Source organism: Loxodonta africana, chromosome 2, assembly GCF_030014295.1.
Source record: "Loxodonta africana isolate mLoxAfr1 chromosome 2, mLoxAfr1.hap2, whole genome shotgun sequence".
Classification (NCBI taxonomy): Eukaryota; Metazoa; Chordata; class Mammalia; order Proboscidea; family Elephantidae; genus Loxodonta; species Loxodonta africana.
Genome location: NC_087343.1, coordinates 122,326,151 through 122,346,305, shown reverse-complemented (window position 1 = coordinate 122,346,305; position 20,155 = coordinate 122,326,151). Strand labels below are relative to the sequence as shown.

General features: G+C 44.1%; 1 protein-coding gene across 3 annotated transcripts in view; it reads left to right on the top strand.

Moving 5' to 3' along the window:
• MCC (MCC regulator of WNT signaling pathway) overlaps positions 1–20,155 on the top strand; it is a 542,131-nt gene that overhangs the window by 469,607 nt on the left and 52,369 nt on the right. For 2 of the 3 annotated variants that reach the window (XM_064275022.1, XM_064275034.1), the window contains 7 exons: positions 4,780–4,833; positions 5,948–6,094; positions 7,074–7,163; positions 9,206–9,354; positions 13,020–13,160; positions 16,351–16,454; positions 19,875–20,058. In XM_064275022.1, the coding sequence (XP_064131092.1) occupies positions 4,780–4,833; positions 5,948–6,094; positions 7,074–7,163; positions 9,206–9,354; positions 13,020–13,160; positions 16,351–16,454; positions 19,875–20,058 (869 nt within the window). The remainder of the gene's footprint in view (positions 1–4,779; positions 4,834–5,947; positions 6,095–7,073; positions 7,164–9,205; positions 9,355–13,019; positions 13,161–16,350; positions 16,455–19,874; positions 20,059–20,155) is intronic. The other variant, XM_064275031.1, reaches the window with a different exon arrangement.

Below are 20,155 nucleotides of genomic sequence, written 5' to 3'. Positions count from 1 at the left end.
CTCTTGTTTTATCCTCCTCTCTCTGCAGTTATCCTTCCGTGTCTGGCAGCTTCCTAGTTGTCTTCCCTGGGTCTCCAGGGCTTTCAGTCACTGGAGGCTTAGGTCCCGTGATCCCTAGTGATTTTAGATGATTTACAAATAAGGCCTCTGAGGCAGTGGGTGGCCTGGCATAATCCGGACCAGTTTTCAAGGTTAGTTTGTAAGTTTGGGAACCCACAATATGCAGATAATATAAATTTGGACACCACACCCAAATGTGTCACAGGTCCCCGGCACAGCCCCAGAGTTCCTCTTGGCCTATGGGCAGCACTTTGAGTCCACTCTTCACAGATGGGCGGGGCAGGAAGGCTCCAGGCTTTGTGTGGGAGGAACAGCTCCAGCAGCCTGACTTGCAGGGGCGGCTCTCCCTCCCTGCCCCTCCCAGCACTCACATTCCAGGCCTGGCTCTCTTGGTGCAGCACTGCCTCCCTCCTCACCTCTCCAGCTTTATTTTTGACACCTGGAGATTTTGCTGTCTTTCTTTTAACCTTGGCAATGAATTTCTTTCTCATTGTTCCTTTTTATTCAGCATTTCTATGCATTTTTAATGGGAGGAGTGCCTGTTTACTTCAGCTGAGGCTGTGCAGTGCTGGAAATTTTCAGCTCCGTGTCCAATTACTCCTCCTGTTTTCAGCTCTACTTTTCATTCTTGTCCTGCGTAAAACCTGCCAAGGCAGAATCTTAAACCCTGCCATTGTTATTCTGGGTAGACTGGCCACCTCTCTTTGCATATGTATTATAGAATTTGACTTTGTCCATTCTGTTTCTTGCATTAGAACTCTCTTTCATTTTGCCTTCTAGGTATGTGCCAAAATCTTGTTTCTGCTAGTACCCCAAACACATTCTCTTCATTGTTATGGTTTTAATTCTTTTTTATTATTTACTGTTATTTTAATGAGGTCTTCAGAGTTTGAAGAAATCACTGCTAAGTCTACCATCTTGAATAAAAGCCTTCAGCTAAGTTCTCAATGTTGCTGTGTAAGCTTTTGGGGACGGGGGCGGGGGGGGGCGGGGACGGGGGAGGAGGACTCCTAAGTCAGCTTCCTTTCTCATTTCTGACATCTGCTATTTTCTCTCTCACTCCTGGCAGAGAGCCTCAAGTCTTTTAAAGAAAATAGAAACCATCAGAAGGGAACCCCTCTGTTTCCCATCCTCCCTCTCTGATCTGCAAACTCACCCTTCTTATTGCCCATCCTCTCCTCTTCATCCCTCCCACAGAAAGAGGTACCCCCTTCTTCCTGTCCCCTTACTGCCTTTCTTTTTGACCTTGACCTTTCACTTTCTCTAGCTTTCGTAGGCCCCCATCTCCACACCCACCTCCACCCTGGGCAGGCTTACCCACACCCAAAATGCCTAAATCTGCATATCCAGTTCTGATCTCCTTTCCTCAAACTTATATTTCTAGTTGTTGACTGAACATTCCCACTCATCTGCCTGAGAGTTTCCTCAAATTCAGCATGTCCGAAGCTGGCATCTCCATTAAAAAAAAAAAAAAAAAAACCTGTTGCCATCAAGTTTATTCCAATTCATAGCAACCCTATAGGGTTTCCAACAAGTGACTGGTAGATTTGAACTGCTGACCTTTTGGTTAGCAGCTGAGCTCTTAACTACTGTGCCACCAGGGTTCGGCATCCCCATTTCTCCCTGAAAAAATCAACTCCTCACATTTTCCTCACTTTGCTGAGTGGCACCATGATCTGCCTAGTCATCCCAGCCACAAATTTGGGTATTTTTTACCTCCTTGAATAGTTCCAGAACTGCACTGACCAATACAGTAGCTGCTTGCAACATGCAAAATTCACATGAAATTAAAAATTCAGTTCTTTGGGTGCAGTAGGCACATGGCAAGTGCTCAGTATCCACAGGCTACTAGAGGTTACCACATGGAACAGTGTTGCAGGAGGTTCTATTGGACAATGCTGGTCGAGAGTTTGCCCTCTTTATTCCCACTTCACTGTTTGGGCCCTTGCCATTCTTACCTGAACTGTCAGTATACCTCTTGAATCATCTCCTTTCTCTTCCACACTACAATCCATTACCTTCTCTAATCAAATGATCTTTATAAAACCTTTTTCTCCCTTTGGGAGTCATTAAGATATACCCAAGAGAAGCAGGATTATGACATTTTAATATTACTTCCTTACTTGAAACCTTTCAGAGCCTCTCCATTGCCTTCTGTCCTTTCTTTGCTTCGTCAATAGCTACCAACATTCAAGATTAAATTTTCCAGCATTTCCTGCTCTGCACAGGCAGAGGTATTTCTTCTTCCACAATTCTACACCCCTTTCTTGGTATCCCTTTTCAGAGTACGGTTCACATTGCAAAGATCGGCCTGACTCTGAGCCCCTGGAAGACACAAATCTTAACTTCATATTCTACCAGGATTCCAATCTATATAATGAATGAACTTCTCTCCTGTTTCCTAGATGGGCGTTGACTATATGCTAACTTTGAGAGAAATGAGAAAATGGCTGCTGAAATCATTTCTCAGATTAGAAAGGCTATGAAGGAAGATCAATGATTTTTCCATAAGTATCAGTCCCTGCCTTAGGTTAGCCATGATTTCTAGCTCTTCCCTGACTCGAAAATACTTGTTTTGTAGAGAGGACCATATTTCCTTTAATAAAAGTATCCCTGCTGAAACATAGGTGAGAACAAAAGTGAGGACTTTGATAGCTGTGTCTCTGCCCCTCTCCCAAGCCGGTTGTTGTTGCCATTGTGTTGGCTCTGGCTCATGGCGACCCCACACATAACAGAGTGAAATGTTGCTGGCCTTGTGCCATCTTCATGACCCTTGGTATGCTGGAGTCCATAGTTGCAGCCTTTGTGTACTGCCTTCCAGCCTGGGGGGGGCTCATCTTCCAGTGCTATATCAGACAGTGTTCTGTTGTGATCCACAGGGTTCTTACTGGCTAATTTTCGGAAGTAGATCATCAGGCCTTTCTCCCTTGTCTGTCTTAGTCCGGAAGCTCTGCTGAAACCTGTCCACCATAGGTGATTCTGCAGGTATTTGAAATATTGGCAGCATAGCTTCCAGCATCTTAGCAACATGCAGCCACAGTATGACAAACCTGAAGCTTAACCAGCAAATTGGTTGGGAACTTCATTTTGGTGCATTTATTCTTTTAAATTTAAATAATATCCTCTCCCCCAAAATCAAGAGGAGGAGAACCCTGTTCACCTCGCCCAGCTGTCTCTCTGTTTCTATGACAGGCTCACTACACACTCGTCAGCTGGATTTTTTTGTCACTGGCTAACGATCATCATTAAATAATAAAGCATAGCCCAAAATAGGCGTGTTTATCATACTTTAGTTTTCAAAGACATTCTCTGGGTCCAAAGATTTTTAAGTGAGAATGGATATTTTGATTTAGAAATCATTTTAAGCACGCACACACGTGTGTGTGCATGTGTGTGTGCACGCTCTTTGGAAGATAACTAGAAGAAATCATCTCCGTATAGTGAGGATGCTGACAGTTTTTCTGTTTTTATTTTTTTGTGTCATCTAAGTTTTACACAGTGAACATGTTTTACTTTTGTGATTGGAAGAAGAAACATTTTTAAAACATGGGTGGTTTTTAATGTAGATTTTGTAAAATTTATATTTTTTAAAAAGCAAGACAAGCGGGCTTATTGGGATTCTAGGAATAGACCGGTGATTGTTCCGTGTACAATTCAGACACCGTTTAGGTTTCAGAGTGATGGTGTTTAACATCGTTAACTATTCAGGGCCTCCTCAGACTTTCCCAGCAGTAGAAACTGGAATCCATGGTCTACCCTGGGGAGGTTTCCCTTTCAGAAGGTTTGTGTCCCTGGTGTCAGGAAGCCGGCCTGAGGGGAAGAAGAGCCCTAACCCTCTGCCATGCGGCATACCCAAAGCATTCAAACAGGCTGCCCGTGCTGGATTTGTCAGGGACCATTCCAAAACGAGCCCTGTAATCTCTCATCAGCAATACCAGTTGGCTTCCACAAGCATATGTTTTTCTAGGCTTTAAACTATTTTGAGGTCAGTGCTGTGTCTGGCGTGTTATGAAGATGATACACATTTCCATCAACCCACAGTGACTGGCAGCCACAGCAGAACGTTAGACTTTTTTTTAGCTGTTTCACTATTGAGTGCAATTTAATCTGAGGGAATTTTCCTACTTTGGCTTCTAATATGTTGATGAATTATTGAAATTTCAATTACTTTTGGTTCCTAATTTAGCAAGATGGAAACATCCAAGACATATATGAAAAGCTTTCCATTAGCTTTCAGAGTGGATCCACGAGAGCCTGTTCTCTACCCTTGCCTAGAAGGGTTTTGGCGTCAGGGCTATTGCAGGGGTGTGGCTCTGTTCTTCCTGTCTCTGGGACTAAGTGCTGCATGGCCTTGAGACTCCTTTAGATGAGTGCTACGCAAGGTGTGGTCCCCTGTTCGGCAGCATCAGCATCACCTAGGAGCTTATAAGATATGGCAATTCTGAGACCTCATCCTAGACCTACTTAATCAGAATCTCTGGGGAGGGGGCCCTGGAATCTGCTTTAAGAAGCCTCCCAGAGGATACTGGTACTCCTTAATGTTTGGAAAGCCCTGCCTTAGATGTCTGGTGCCCATTTACAAGGGCCCTTTGGTCTGTAGTCAGTTCGTCCTTTAAGGTAGACATTCCACCATGACAATAAAACTGTGATCAAGCTAATCAGAAAAACCCAAGTTCTACCAGCTACCTTCACTTATTTTAACTCTTCTCCCTTTGGCAGTCACTGAGCCATAACCACAGAGAAGCAGAATTTGAGCATTGGAATTCTGAATGGGTAAATGTGTGTTTTAAATGTCATTCAAAGGGCACTGTGTTTCTTCTTTAAATGAGGCTATTCAGATATTCCTTCCCACTATCCCAGGGACAAGCCCATCTTGAAGTCACTTGGGGAAAAGCTGTTTGTGCCATCACTGACCCTTCCTCTTAGTCTGTGCTCCCTCCCAGTGCAGATCTCTCTTTGAAACCATGCAGACTGAATAACCTGCAGTTCTTCAAGCATAGCATGTCTTGGTGATGCTTGTGCAGTTTCTTCCCCATCACCCATGCTACCTTCTCAAAGCCAGCCCTCCCTTGTCTATCGTAACTCTGTGCACCTTTAAGCCTCTGCTCCAGTACTGCTACCCTTGTTAAGCTTTCTGTGCACGACCTTAGGTCAAATGACTTCTTCCCATTTTCTGGCACTGTGGTTAAGAACTCAGAAGCTAACCAAAAGGTCAGCAGTTTGAATCCGCCAGTCGCGCCTTAAAAACCCTATAGGGCAGTTCTCTTCTGTCCTGTAGGGTCACTATGAGTCAGCATCAACTTGAGTTTGATTTCTTGCTTTATAGCACTCCAGACAGATACTTACAGCACTCACGTGCACTTGTATTGAAATTATCTTTTTCCTTCTCTGAGCTTCAAGTCCCGTGAGAGTGGAGATTCCACCTGGGATCCTCTATCTGCAGACACCTCAGCCAAAAAAAAAAAAAAACAAACCCCTGCCATCAAGTCGATTCTGACACATAGCGACCCTATAGGACAGGGTAGAATTGCCCCGTAGAGTTTCCAAGGCACACCCGGATTCAAACTGCTGATGCTTTGGTTTAGCAGTCGTAGCCACCAGGGTTTCCATCTACAGACACACAGGGCTGAATAAAATACACATTCCTCAAACATTGTCTGCTAAAAGCTTTCAGTGACTTAGATAGCATGCCCACGTCATACTTGTGAAGAACAGATGATGGTCACTGGCAGGTCTAGCTAGGAATACAGTAACTTTTATATGGATGCAACCTATTTAGTTTTTCAGTGATATTGAACCCTTCATGTAAATAAAAGCCCACCATCCACCAATCTGGTTCTTTTGCCAGGGAAACTGCCAAATGTATCTAAAGTCACTATTATTTCAGGTTCGAGAGCTCCAAACTCGACTACAGAGTGTGCAGGCCACAGGTCCCTCCAGCCCTGGCCGCCTGACTTCAGCTAACCGCCCAATTAACCCCAGCACTGGAGAGCTGAGCACAAGCAGCAGCAGCAATGACATTCCCATCGCCAAGGTGAGCTCCTGTGGACGGACAGGAACTCCTCCTGGTATCTGGAAGCACCAGCCTCCACCAAGCACGCAGGCTGTGCAGGCACACGATTAGCTCAGCCAGGCCCCAAGGCCTTCCCCAGGGTCTAGTGCAGGGCTCCTCTACCAGAGCTGCAGGGAGAGATAACCCACTAATAGTTTTAAGTCTCTCTTGGCTGCAACCTGGATGCCAGCTCTCATTAATCAACCGGCTGGAGAATGTCACCGCTGACAAGTCATTGTGGGAAGTGAGACATTTTGTCAAGCTCTGCAATACTTCAGGGGGGATGGAGAGCTGCTCTCAAGGACTAAGGTTCATCCCAGTGAGGGACCCTGAGTATTGAACCAGTGATCTCCCTGCTCAAAAGATGGACAGCCCTGTCAGCAGAAAAATGGATTGCGATAGGCAGGCTATGATAGTTGTGAGAAACAGCACCACCCAAGCCCTGCCACAGCCCCTACATGCATTGGTTGAGTCTCCCATGGACAGGCTGTTAATGTGATGTGTGTCCTCTTGCCAGGTAACCTTACTGGTCTCTACAATACAGTTGGTTCTCAACTATCAAGTTCAGTAAGTTAGCTTAAACCAGTGGTTCCCAACCAGGGCCAATTTTTTTCCCCTCCAAGGGACATTAGGCAATGTCTGGAGACTTTTTTGATGCTTATGGCTGTGGAAGGATTGCCACTTGAATCTAGTGGGAAGAGGCCAGGGATGCTGCTAAATACCCTACAATGCACAGGACAGTGCTCACAACAAATACGTATCTGGTTCAAAATGTCAGTAGTACTGAGGTTGAGAAACCTTGGGTTAAGTTGATGGTAGAAAAGGCAGACAAGTGAACTGTTGATTCATCATTTTAGTTGGCATGATTAAATGGTAGCGCTGTATAAACAGCGTGAACAAGTTTATCTGGGGAATGATGTGTAGTTTTTTGGTCATTTTGTTGTTTGTTTTGATTTTTAAGATTGCTGAGAGGGTGAAGCTATCAAAGACAAGGTCCGAATCCTCATCGTCTGACCGGCCAGTCCTGGGCTCAGAAATCAGTAGCATAGGGGTAAGTGTTCACAACAGGCAAAACAAGAAACTGTCCAAGAGAGCTACCCAGACAGTGACTTACAGACGATGGAAGAACTTCCAAAGTTCACCTCCAGTAAACCAGTTAATTATAATAATAAGTCATATTTGATATCCTTCCAAAGGATCGGATTAAAATGTATAGCTGTTTCCACATGGTACATTCTTTTTCAGCTCTAAGGGAATTTTTTTTGTTTGTTTTTTGTTTCTCTCTACTGGAAACTATTCAGAAAAATGATTTAGGTCTAGTTACTGGTGCTGGAGATGAAAGTCGTGAAGTTTCTGTTTTCTTTCACCCTGCTACCCCAGAGACTGAGTCATGAAGCTGTGAAAGAACTTTACCTCTCCTACACCCTCTTGAAAGGGCATGTGCTCTCCAGTGAGGATGAACGCTGCCTCTGGAGTGTAGCCCCGTGTGATGAAGGACCAGAACTTCCCAGTTTAGACCCAGAGTTGTCATTTGTAGAGCCTGTGAGCCCTTGCAGCTTTAAGAGCTGATGGATGGTGAAAAGGGAGTAGTTCCAGTTCCCTTAGGGATACTTTTTAGGATTGGAAATGAGGCCAGAAGAACCAGCTATTTGATCCTCGGGGCTGGAAACAGCCTGAAGAGCACTTTTAAAGCCCTAATTTAGAATTTTGCATTGAGCGAAAATTACATACATTAGATATCATGCAAAAAACCAGATTGTGAAAATAAAGGAGTCAGCCATTCTACTTGGCTACAGTAACCAGAGATAATGGCCTGGAGTAGAGGAAGGCAGAGGAGAGTCCAAACTTCCAGTTTTATCGTTGTTAGCTGCTTTCAAGTCAGTCTTCGACACATGGCAACCCCACGCACAAAGAGATCAGCCCTTGTGATCCATAGGGTTTTCATTGGCTGATTTTCAGAAGTAGCTTCCTGGCCTTTCATCCTAGTCCATCTTAGTCTGGAAGCTCCACTGAAACCTATTCAGCATTATAGCAGCATGCAAGCCTTTACTGACAGACAGGTGATGGCTGTGTATGAAGTACGTTGGCCGGGATGTGAACCCAGGTCTTCTGCGTAGAAGGCAAGAATTTTATCCCTGAGCCACCAAAGCCCCACATTTACTGTTCATTAATTCCTGCATTCAGGGAGGCTTTCCTCCTACCAATCAACTCTGGTTTCTCCTTCTTCCCACATTCACCTGGCTCCCTTACATGGAAGGTGAGAATTCTACCACTGAACCACCATTGCCCCATCCAAAGTTGTAGAGACTATGATCTCCTCTGTCCTGCTGCCTAGTAGCACATACTTGGAGGGTGCAGCTGTATTTTGATCCTGTTTTATGTACAGCTTTCACAGTAGTTAGCTTTTTACACTAGAATTAAATTATACAAACTGAGAAAGATCAGGATAAACATTTCCTGATGCCTGATTCTCAAAGAATGTCAGCTTTAAATTGCTTTCCTTGCAAAGCATGCCGCAGCAATCCTGAAGCAACAGACACTGTCCAAAGGGGAATTAATGGACTAATGGACCACATCTACCACAACCTCCAACAGACTGAGTCCAGAACAATGAGATGGTGCCCAGCTACCACCACTGACTGCTCTGACAGGGATCACAATAGAGGGTCCTGGACAGAGCTTGGAGAAAAATGTAGAACAAATTTCTAACTCAAAAAGAAAGACCAGACTTGCTGGCCTGACAGACTGGAGAAACCCTGAGAGTATGGCCCCCGGACACCCTGTCAGCTCAGTAATGAGGTCACTCCTGAGGTTTACCCTTCAGCCAAAGATTGAACAGACCCATGGAAAAAAATAAGACTAAAGGGCTGCACCAGACCTGAGGCAGGGGCTGGAAGGCAAGAGGGAACAGGAACGCTGGTAATAGGGAACCCAGGATCGAGAAGGGAGAGTGTTGACGTGTCGTGGGGTTGTTAACCAATGTTATAGGACAATGTGTGTACTAACTGTTTGATGAGAAACTAGTTTGTTCTGTAAACCTTCATCTAAAGTACAATAAAAGAAAAAAAAGGGAATTAATGCTCACTCACACAGGTATCCAGCAGCGTGGCAGAACACCTGGCCCACTCCCTTCAGGATTGCTCCAACATCCAAGAGATCTTCCAAACACTCTACTCACATGGATCTGCCATCTCAGAAAGCAAAATTAGAGAGTTTGAGGTGGAAACAGAGCGGCTGAATAGGTGAGGAGAAATCTTATGTATCTGGGTGGGTGGGTAGGGTGAGGGGAAATGATGAGGCTTCTTCCTTATTACTCTGTATTGTCATCTTCACGGTGGAATGGAGAGGGCACTGGACTTGGAGTCAGAGGGCTTGGTCAAGTCCCAATTCCATTCATTTTAGCTTAGAGATGTCCTTTAGCCTTTCTGAGTCTAACATGGGAACAACCTTCCCTGTCCTACCTAATACAAAGGTTCTTGTGAGGATGCAATAATAAATAACAGCCTTTTATAATGTGTGATGCATTTAGCAATGACTGTATCGTCAAATAGCCTCCCCTTTTTTCTACCTCATTGTGATGGTCTGGGTGCTATTGTCAATCATTTGTACATTCAGCAGCCATTTACTGAGCAACTACTAGTGCCTGGCACTGTGGTCGGTGTTAGGAGTCAGCAGTGGATTGATCTCTGCCCTTGGAACTCAGTCTGGCCATGACTGTGATTCTTGTGAATTGCTAATCATATGAGATCTTTCATTTTACATACAGAAGAAGACATCATAGCAAAGCTTAGTTTATAGTTACTGCACAGGTTTTGTTTCCTGTCTTCTCAGTTTAGCGGAAGGGCTTACCCTGTTGGAATGGTGCAGAGTGTCTCAGTGTCTTTATCACCCTTTCGCTTCCCTTTCCAAAGATCCAGGCAAGTTGGTTTGTGTATGTGGCATGGGCTGATGCTGTCCTGCTGGTGGGACTGTGAGTTTCCAGCCATCTCAGTCATCAACGGAGTGCTTGCAGCAGTCAAGGCTGGCCCCACAGGCAGGGGATCTATGCAACCACACAGGGCATTGCACTTAGAAGGACCCCACACTTGCTTTACTGCTTTGCTGTCACCTTTTTAAATTCTTAATAATTTATGAACAAGGGACCCCGCGTTTACATTTTGCATTGGACTTTACAGAGTATGTAGCCAGTCCTGGGAGCAGTCCATATAGAACGGTAATTAGGTCAAAGATGGTCTGTGCTACAGAAATACCCACAGAGAGAAGTTCCACAATGTTGAGGTAGAGTCCCAGGGGCGCCTTGAGCTACCCGGAACCAGCAAAGGCAATTTGATCTAGACGTTTCTGGGATTGACCAGGCATGCATTTACAACAGGCAAGCTGGTCTGACCCTCTCTCTCTTCCAGATGATTGCCTAATTTTATTTATGCTGTTTGAATTTTGTGCAATTCTGAGTCCCTACATCATATCCTAACAGTTCTACATAAAATAATTTTACCATATACCCAGTTTTGTGGATTCTTCCCAAGTCTCACAATAAAGGTGGTTTGAGTTTGTCCTCCTGCCTCTTGGCAAACACTGGTTGTGTGTCATTCCAGCAGTGAGGGAGTTACTAAAAAAGCAAAGGAGAAGGACCAGGGCCAAACCAGGGTAACCACTTTGCCTCACAATTGGCTTCCCGATGGCAGAACAGACTGTTAAATTACACCAAAGCATGGTGTGGCTGCCTTGACCTACAAACCTTTAGTGGGAGAACATAGTATGGGTTTGAAAGTCTTATGAACTAACCAGGAAGAAATGTGGATACTATCTGCTGTTCACCATTGCTCAATGCCATTCCCCTCGGGTATGGCAAACCTGAATAAATTGAATTATCATGTTCATCCTTCATGATTTGAAACTGTTTAATATAGTTCTTGAGAAGTGAGGAAATATGGCAATGTAGGTCATTTTAAATCTTGAAATTAAATGGTTTTCCTATTAAATGATGATTACTGTGTAGCAGTAAAGAAGCAGCAGCCCTCTAAGTATCACTGGACAGGGGATGCTCAAAAATTGAATCAAATTTGCCCTTTGTAATTTAACAAAGTCAGATGCCTTCAGGGGGCCCTCAGTTTAGTGAGGACCTCCTCTCTACAGATTCTGGGATTTAACCAGCCTGCTTTGTGGCTGGACTTGGGAAGGTTCCTTTCTCCTCAGCTATGTGCTTTCAGGAAAGACCACAGAAGGGGGAATGTTTGATGCTGGTAGTTCACATTACTGTGGTGGTTAGCAGTTTACAAAGGGCCTTCACAGAAATGTCACTTAATCCTCAATTTGTTAGGATAGGGCAGTTCATTTTGCAAATGAGAAAACAAGGATTTAGCAGTTGAGTGACTTGCCTTGGGTCCAGAGCTATTAAATAGTCTGAGCCAGAATTCCAACCCCTGCCCTTTGATCTCATGTCCATTGTTCTCTTTGTGATCATAGATGGTAGTAGAAACTATGGGTTCCTGGCAATAACCTACCAGTATGTCCTGATACCTGTTATTTAACCACTTATCTCAAAGTTAGAGGCCTATTACTGTCAAAAATAAATAAACAAAAGAGAGAGCCTTTAACTTTGTGATTGTGTGTGAGTATGTTGAGGAGGTAGGATTATACTTATCAAAAGTGTGTTTCATCATTCAATAAATCTATTTTAAGCACAAATATGTGTTAGGCTATTTAGCATTCAAAGAAAAATCAAATAGGCAAGGTCCCTGCTTTCAAGAAGCTTATATTCTGTGAGGGGAGATAGACAAAAAGGAAACAAACGAGATTACTTTTAAAAGTTCCAAGAATAAATAGGACCCTGTGACAGAGTAACAAGGGCGGGGTGGGATGTCTGTTTCAGACAGGTGGTCAGAGAAGACTTTTTTGAAGAGATTTAAGTTGAGATTTTTAAGGATAAAAAGGAGCGGCCATATGATAAGCTAAGAAGAGTCCTAGGGGCCAACTCATCAACTTCAAGGCTAGAAGGAGGTCAGCAAGAAGTAGGAACTGTCCAAAGTCCAGCGTGACTGAAATGGTGGAGTGAAAGGGGCGCGTTCATGAGCAAGGGTGGCCAAATAGGCAGGGGCTGGGTTGTATTTGGATTTTGAGGGCATGGACAAAGTTTACTCTTTATTCTAAGTGTAGTTGGAAACCATTAAAGAGTTTTAAGTAAGAGAAAAACAAGATCTGATTTACAGGTGTGATGAATGGAAAGGGATGGGGCAAGCATGGAAGCAGAGAGTTTACCGGGAGGATTATTGAGCAAGAGTTCAACAAATAGTAACCATGGTGATGATGCTGATTTTCATTTGACCCTGTGGAGGCTAGCTTACCGAAGCGTACCCAACGTTACTCTCGTGAGGGCCTCAAGGTCAGGCGGTGTCTCCTTTACCAGGTGTATCCCCAGAGCCTAGCACTGTACCTGACACAGGTCAAACACAGAAAGGATGTATGAGTGACAGAATGGGAAATGACCATAGGACTTATTTTTTATTTCCAATTCACACAGAATCTCCTGATTCATTTATTTAGAGCTACTTCTTTATTATTTTGTGTAAGTTGCATTTGCTAAAGCCTGCGATAAGCCCCCATCCTAACATGCATTCTGACCTGAATATAGGTTAACCCATCAACCCATTGCCATTGAGTCGATTCCGACTCACAGAGACCTTATAGGACAGAGTAGAACTGCCCCCATAGGGTTTCCAAGGCATAGTCTTTATGGAAGCAGACTGCCACATCTTTCTCCCATGGAGCGACAGGTAGGTTCAAACCTTTCCATTGGCAATAGAGCACTTAACCACTGCACCACCAGGGCTCTTTGAATATAGGTTAGACTACTGAAATTAATTATAATCCAACGGTAAAATTTGCAAGTGATTTTCTTCCTTTGTAGCCGCATCGAACACCTCAAATCCCAAAATGACCTCCTAACCATAACCCTGGAGGAATGCAAAAGCAATGCTGAGCGGATGAGCATGCTGGTGGGAAAATATGAATCCAACGCCACAGCGCTGAGGCTGGCCTTACAGTACAGGTGGGCAAGCAGTCGGAAGTGGGGAAGCCACACATCTATACCTGTGTAGTTACTGTAATTTAGAAATGCATCCATAATAACTTTCTGCATGGAAGCAGAAAACAGTCTTTTAGAAGACGTAACTGGGGAGTCGGACCAGCAAATATTAGTGTAATACATATTGAAAATCATTCTATGTCTCTGTAGCAAATAAGAAAATGAGCGTAATGAATATGGGATTAGTAAACAGGTATGTTTCTGCTAGCATGGTCAATTTTATTTCATTCAAGTAAAAGCATTCAAAATACCCATTTTTGTTTTAAATATTTTTAAGTCTTTATTCTTACTCATGTATGTTTTATGTAGTTCATTGTTATACTTTTTAAAAATGTTGCTTAATAGCCTCCATTTATTTTGAATGACTGTATCCCCTGCATCAAGTTTATGTATTGTTATTTGTATTTACTCATTTCTCTAAAAGACATTTAGACTTTTGAAGAGTTTTTGATATTGAAAGTAATTCTATGGTTAATAATTTAATACAGAAAATTTATGCCTTTTGAATGTTTTCCTCAGGATAAAATCCCTAGGGTAGGAATTATAGGTCAAAGGATATGAATATTTCCATGGCTCTTCCGGCTTGCCACCAATGTTTTTCCGTTAAAAACAAGCCATTTGAAATGACTACAGTCCATTCATTGATGGGTCACTGGAGTATGAATGTGCCACATTTTTTAAGCCTCATCAGCTTTGGAATTTATCTATTTTTAAATTATTGCTTGCTTAGTAATAGCCACAAAACTATGCTTTATTATTGTTTTTATGGATTTATCATATTAGTATCACCACTTAGGCATGTGTGCCAAGGTCCCAGAGTAGTGACTGTATCTCACTCTTCACATCCTCTAAAAAGCTCAGTATTATTTTAAGAAACATTGACGTTTGTTCAAAAAACAAAATATATGAGACCAAAGCTAGAGAGCAATCATACTAGTTTACAAACACACCAAAGTAACCAGATGATCTGTCTATGGTAACTCTTAGAATAGGCTGCTCTGTGCCCACAGTCTGCCTTGCATCAGAAACATCTTTCTTCACATTCACACACCCCTACAGATGAGGAAATGTCCCAGCATCTCCAGCCTGGAGGATGGACTGTCCTTGAAAGGAAGAGCTGCCAATCCCCAGAGCTAGTGATTGGGCCCTTTTCCTTAACTCTCAGTAAAGGTGGATGAAAGTAAAGACAATCCAAAACATGGTCTGTTGACTAAATGTTGGCTAAAGCAACATTTCCCCTGCTTATCTTGGAGACTACTCCGTTATTTACCTAAAGGGGAAATTTTGCTACTGCACCCATCTTGCTTGGGACCACGCAGGTGTTATGCTGTCCCTCCTATGTGGACATGGATCCATGTGGGTCTCAGGCAGTGATGGAAGGGGGACCTTCTTTGATCCTTTACTTCGTTTGCCCAGTGGACGATGGACACAAAGAAACCCAGAGGCAAACTCTTGTCATAGATTTTGTGAAGGCCCAAGAATATTTCATGAGACAATTTTACAAGCATTTTACAAGCAAAGTAAAAAAACTTTCTGCAGTAATGTAACCATTCTGTATCTGTGCTGTCCAATATGGTAACCAGTAGCCACATGTGGCTACTGAACATGTGAAATATTCCTATCTGAGAAACTGACCTTGCCACTTTTTTAAACTTTAAAAAATTTACATTTGAATAGCCGTATGTGGCTAGCGGCTACTCCTACATTGAACAGTGCAGGTCTAGATCAAAGCAGTGCACCTTGTGAGGTGCTATATTATCTATTGTGGTGTAATGAATCGCTTGTTATGTCACAGTTGCCGAGGGTAGGAATTTGGGAATGGCTTACCTGGGCGGTTCTGGCTCAGGATCTCATGAGGTTCCGTCAAGCTGTCAGGCAGAGCTTTATCATCTGAAGCTTTAACTGGGGCTGGAAGATCTGCTTCTAAGAAAGTTCATCCACGTGGTTCTTGGCCAGATTCCTTGTGTCTTTCCTAAATGTTGGCTGGATTTCTCAGCATTTTCTTATCTGTTGGCTAGAAGCCTTAGTTCCTTACCACTTGGGCCTCTCCACGGGGCTTTCTGAGTGTCTTCAAGACATGTCAGCTGCTCCTCCCAGAGCAAATGATCCAAGAGAGAAAGTGAAGTGGGAAAGAGACCAAAGTAGAAGCCACAGTATTTTGTAATAACCATATTCTACTGGTGGCACAGACCACCCTGGTACTGTGGCGGGTGGGGGGCGGGGGGAGACTACACCAGAGTGTGGCTCTCAGGAGGTGGGGATCTTTGGGAGCCATCTTGGAGGCTGTCTACCGGCTGTCGTCAAGTCGACTCCCAACTCATGGCAACCCCGTGTGTGTCAGAGTAGAGCTATGCTTTATAGGATTTTCAGTGGCCGATTCTTCAGAAGTGGATCAACAGGCCTTTCTTCCCAGCCACCTCTGGGTGGACTCAAACCTCCAACCTTTTGGTTAGCAGCTGAGTGCTTTAACTGTTCGCACTTCTACAAGTATATTTGTTTCCCATTTAGCTGATCCTCAAAGGGATAACAAACTTGCCTCTCCCAGCTTTATTGCTTCTCTTTTATTTTTCTATATCCTATCGTAAAGTAAGGAGCCCTGGTGGTGCAGTGGTTAAGAGTTCAGCTGCTGATCAAAAGGTCAGCAGTTCAAATCCACCAGCCACTCCTTGGAAACCCTATGGGGCAGTTCTACTCTGCCTTACAGGGTCGCTATGAGTCGGAATCAACTCGACGCCAATGGGTTTGGTTTTGATTTTTTTTTAGTGTAAAGCAAAGGAGTCCCTGGGTGGCACAAATGGTTAAGCTCTTGACTACTAGCCGAAGGGCTGGCAGTTCAGACCTACTCAGAGGCATCTCGGAAGACAGGCCTGGTGATCCACTTCCGAAAGGTCACAGCTTGGAAAACCCTATGGACCAATGCTACCCTGCACACATAAAGTCGTCATGAGTCGGAATTGACTCAAGGGCAACTGACAGCAACAGTGAACAAGCCACTGGCTTTTTCCGGGGAATATTCGTGGGCGATCCCTCTGCTTATGTGGATAATGAGGCTGAGAGGTGGATCCAGAGCTGCCTCGCTACCAGGAAATTGTGCTGGCACTGAAGATGCTCCTCGTTCCCTGCTGCAGTTGAGGACCCTGTGTTTGCATTTCAGCGAGCAGTGCATAGAAGCCTACGAACTCCTCCTGGCGCTGGCCGATAGTGAGCAGAGCCTCATCCTGGGGCAGTTCCGAGCAGCTGGTGTAGGGTCCTCTGCTGGTGAGTGGTACCTGAGTCCCTCCACCCTTTTTCCTGTCTGGTTTCCCTACCTCCTTTGCTCACCACCCACGTATCCAGCTGTTAGCTTTGGATCGTCTCCCAACAACATGAAATTCGCTTGTCAAGTGTGTTTTTCACTTTTCCTCATGACTAAGTGAGTAAATTGTTTATGTTGAATGCAGTAAGAACTGGAGTGGAAACAGAATTACAGACAAGTTAAAACAAACAGCCCCTCTTAGGAAACATACTCTTCTGGGCTGACAGTAGGACCAGATGGAGCGGGAGGCTCACAGTGATTAAAGGACCCGACTTCTCCACGGCCTCCCACTGCGGTGCTGGTTGTGGAGGGCCCCTTTGCTGTGCATGTGGCCTTTGCCTTATCTTGTTGCTTTTAGTGGCTGTGCTTTTTCTTAGTATGTCTTTTGGGGTAGTTTTGAAGCCTGGGTTCCCCCAACCTCATCTCCAGGTATCTTATGAATAAGGAGGAATTAGTTGTACGCTCCATGCTGTCAGCTTCAGAGAATGCTAAGCCCATGAGCCCCGGTACGTCTGCTCATCCACCTCACCTCCCTACTCCCTTCCTTTCCCCCACCCCCATGGTCATATGATCTGTATCTCAAGATCTGCAGTGGCCCCCTTCTGCCTTTCAATTTTGAGTAAGGGGAAACCAGTTGCCACCAAGTCAACCTCAACCTGTATGCTCCACAGGGCTTTCAATGGCTGATTTTTCAGAAGCAGATTGCCAGGCCTTTCTTCTGAGGTGCCTCGGGGTTTGCACATTTCTGTCAAGGTCTGTGAGCCTCCATTGGGGCTTGCTCTTCTAGCATGTACCCTACAAATACAGTCATAACCAAGGCACCTCCCAAACGCATCTCCCTGTATTCTTTCCAGCTCCTCCCTCCTTTTTTCTGGGGTCTAGCTTTTATACAGAACATTCACTGGAGAAAAAAAAAAGGGTATGTTTTTCCTTCTTTGGTTTTGACATGCACAGGAATCTGAAGCAGATCTGAAGGAAGGGAAGTATCTTGAGCATTATTAATTTCCTGCTTCACATCCAAGTTACCGAGCATGGGAGCAGGCCTTCGTTGATATGGGTGACCACCCTCCACACTTCCCTCTGGGTCTTTTTTTTTTTTTTTTAATAGTAATTACAATCCTAGCCCAGAAGTGGAAACCCTGCCAGCATTTCCATTAGAAACCTCATTTTTCAGGGTCTTCTAACTAAACCATAAAACTTTGTTCTCCTATGAAACAGATCCTAAAATGATCTTAGCCTGCTATTAGTTCTTCTTTTTTAATTTAAATATATGTATTAAGAAAAACGATCAATTACAGAAAAAAATCAATCATCTTATTTCTAGGTTGTATCAGACGAATATCTTAAACCATTTTATCCTGAAAAAGCAGCTTTTATTAACCTTGTACCTGCGCAGCACAGTTCCATAGTAGAAGCTAAAAATGCTTAAATAAATCTGCATTTAAAATCTTTAAAATCAATAATGAAATGCTTTATATTTGGCTAACATTGGGTAGCTCACATATATAAGACAAACCAGTGAGTAATATGCCCACTTCAGAGCAGATTCAAAGAGCAGTCACTTAGTGAGATTAATATATTTTATTTGTGGGAAAAAGAAAGGTATGAAGGTGGTCAGAGAAATGAATGGAGGTCCGAGGAACCTTAGCCTGAGGGGCATGCCCACCCCCATATCCTTCCCACTCTACATAGAGCTGAGGGTTGGCTTAAATTTTAAAAAAGAAGCGTTGGTCCTACTGAAGATCCCTGGCTGGGCAAATGGTTTGCACTTGATTACCAACCTAAAGGTGGTGGTTCAAACACACCCAGCAGCACCATGGAAGAAAGACCTGGCAATCCACTTCCTTAAGGATCACAACCAAGAAAACCCTGTGGAGCAGTTCTACTCTTTAACACATGGGGTAGTCATGAGTTGGAATCGACTCGACAGCAATGGGCTTTGTCCTACGGACAGCAGCCATTAACTTGCCACTCTGCCCCAGCGTACCATATAGTTGCACAGCAGAGCAAGTATTAGTTAGTGACTTTTACCCACACTATCAGTTACTGCGGTTTCTTTGTTTGTTTCTTGCCCACTTCACAGGCATTCATTATATTCATTCTAGATGATTTAGGCCAGTGGTTTTCAAACTGTGCCTTGCAGAGCTGGAGTAATTTCTTTGAGACTCAGCAGTTAGAGAGAGTGAGGAAGCTGAGCATATCCCTGCCAAACCTTGTCCACTTCTACTGGTTCCACATTTACCTATTGTGTATTAGTCTTCAGCATAAGATTTCACTTGAAAATATTCCAGAAAGCATGGATCTAGGCTGCAGAGGTAGCAAACTAGTGACTTGTTCGGCCAGCCCAGTTTTTTAGACACAACAAGGTTGTGGGCAGGGAAGTCACTGTCAGTTTCTGGGATGATGCCCACCGCTCCCCAGTGTCTTGCTCCAGCCCAGTTACCTGAGTTCACCACCCCTGACGAAGCCGAGGGAAATGTCACAGATAGCATCAGTTCAGAAAATTCAGCACAATCTAAAGTCCTCTCTCTTTTTAACTTTCTTTTATTTTTTAGAGCAGTTTTAGATTTACAGAAAAATTACGCAGAAAGTACAGAGTTCCCATACGTCCCCTCTCCCCACACACAGTTTCCTCTATTATTAGCATCTTGAATTAGTGTGGTACATTTGTTACAATTTATGAACCTACACTGATCCATATTTTTAACTGAAGTCCATGGTTTACATTAAGGTTCGCTCTTTAGTGTTGTACAGTCCTGTGGGTTTTGACAAATGCATAATATCTTGTGTCCACCATTACAGTATCGTACTGAGTGGTTTCACTGCCCTACAGATGTCTTGTGTTCCACCTATTCACCCCTTAAAAAAGATTAGTGGCTGCCAGGAGTTCAGGGGTAGGGAGAAGGGATAAAGTTCTCATTTTAACCATTCATTTCGGTCTCTCTTGCCTATACAAAGCTCTAAGCAAAGCTGTAGATATGGCACAGTTTGCTTTGATTTCTCCCTGCCCTCGCTCACAAAAAAGTGCCAGCACATGAAAGAATGGCCAAACTTGTGACCAAGTGGGAGGCAAAGACAGGAGCCTGGGTAATTAGAAAATCATAGCATGTTAGTGCTGAAAACAGATCTCAGAGATCACATTGGACAACCCCTTCATTTGTAGATGAGGAAAGTGGAGCCCAGAGCAGACAGATGCCTTCCCAGATACAGCTACTAAATGACAGAGCCAAGCCCAGAACTCAGATCCCCTTGTTGGCTGTCCTTTGCTTTTCCTTTCTACCACACCCCTTCTGCCCTGAGTACTTGCTTATCACCAAGTTCGTTCCCAGACTTGCCTTATTCAGACACATGTTGACTAATCCATTGGCTTCTCTGCAATGTAGGGGACCAATCAGGGGATGAAAACATCACTCAGATGCTCAAGCGGGCTCATGACTGCCGGAAGACGGCGGAGAACGCTGCCAAAGCTCTGCTCATGAAGCTGGACGGCAGCTGCGGGGGTGCCTTTGCTGTGGCCGGCTGCAGTGTGCAGCCCTGGGAGAGCCTGTCCTCCAACAGCCACACCAGGTAATGCCCAGTCTTTCCTCCAGGTGAAGGATGTCGAGGCCACGTGTGGTCTGTTCACTTGGCTTGACGTGCAGTGATCCGGCTCTCAGGACTGCCT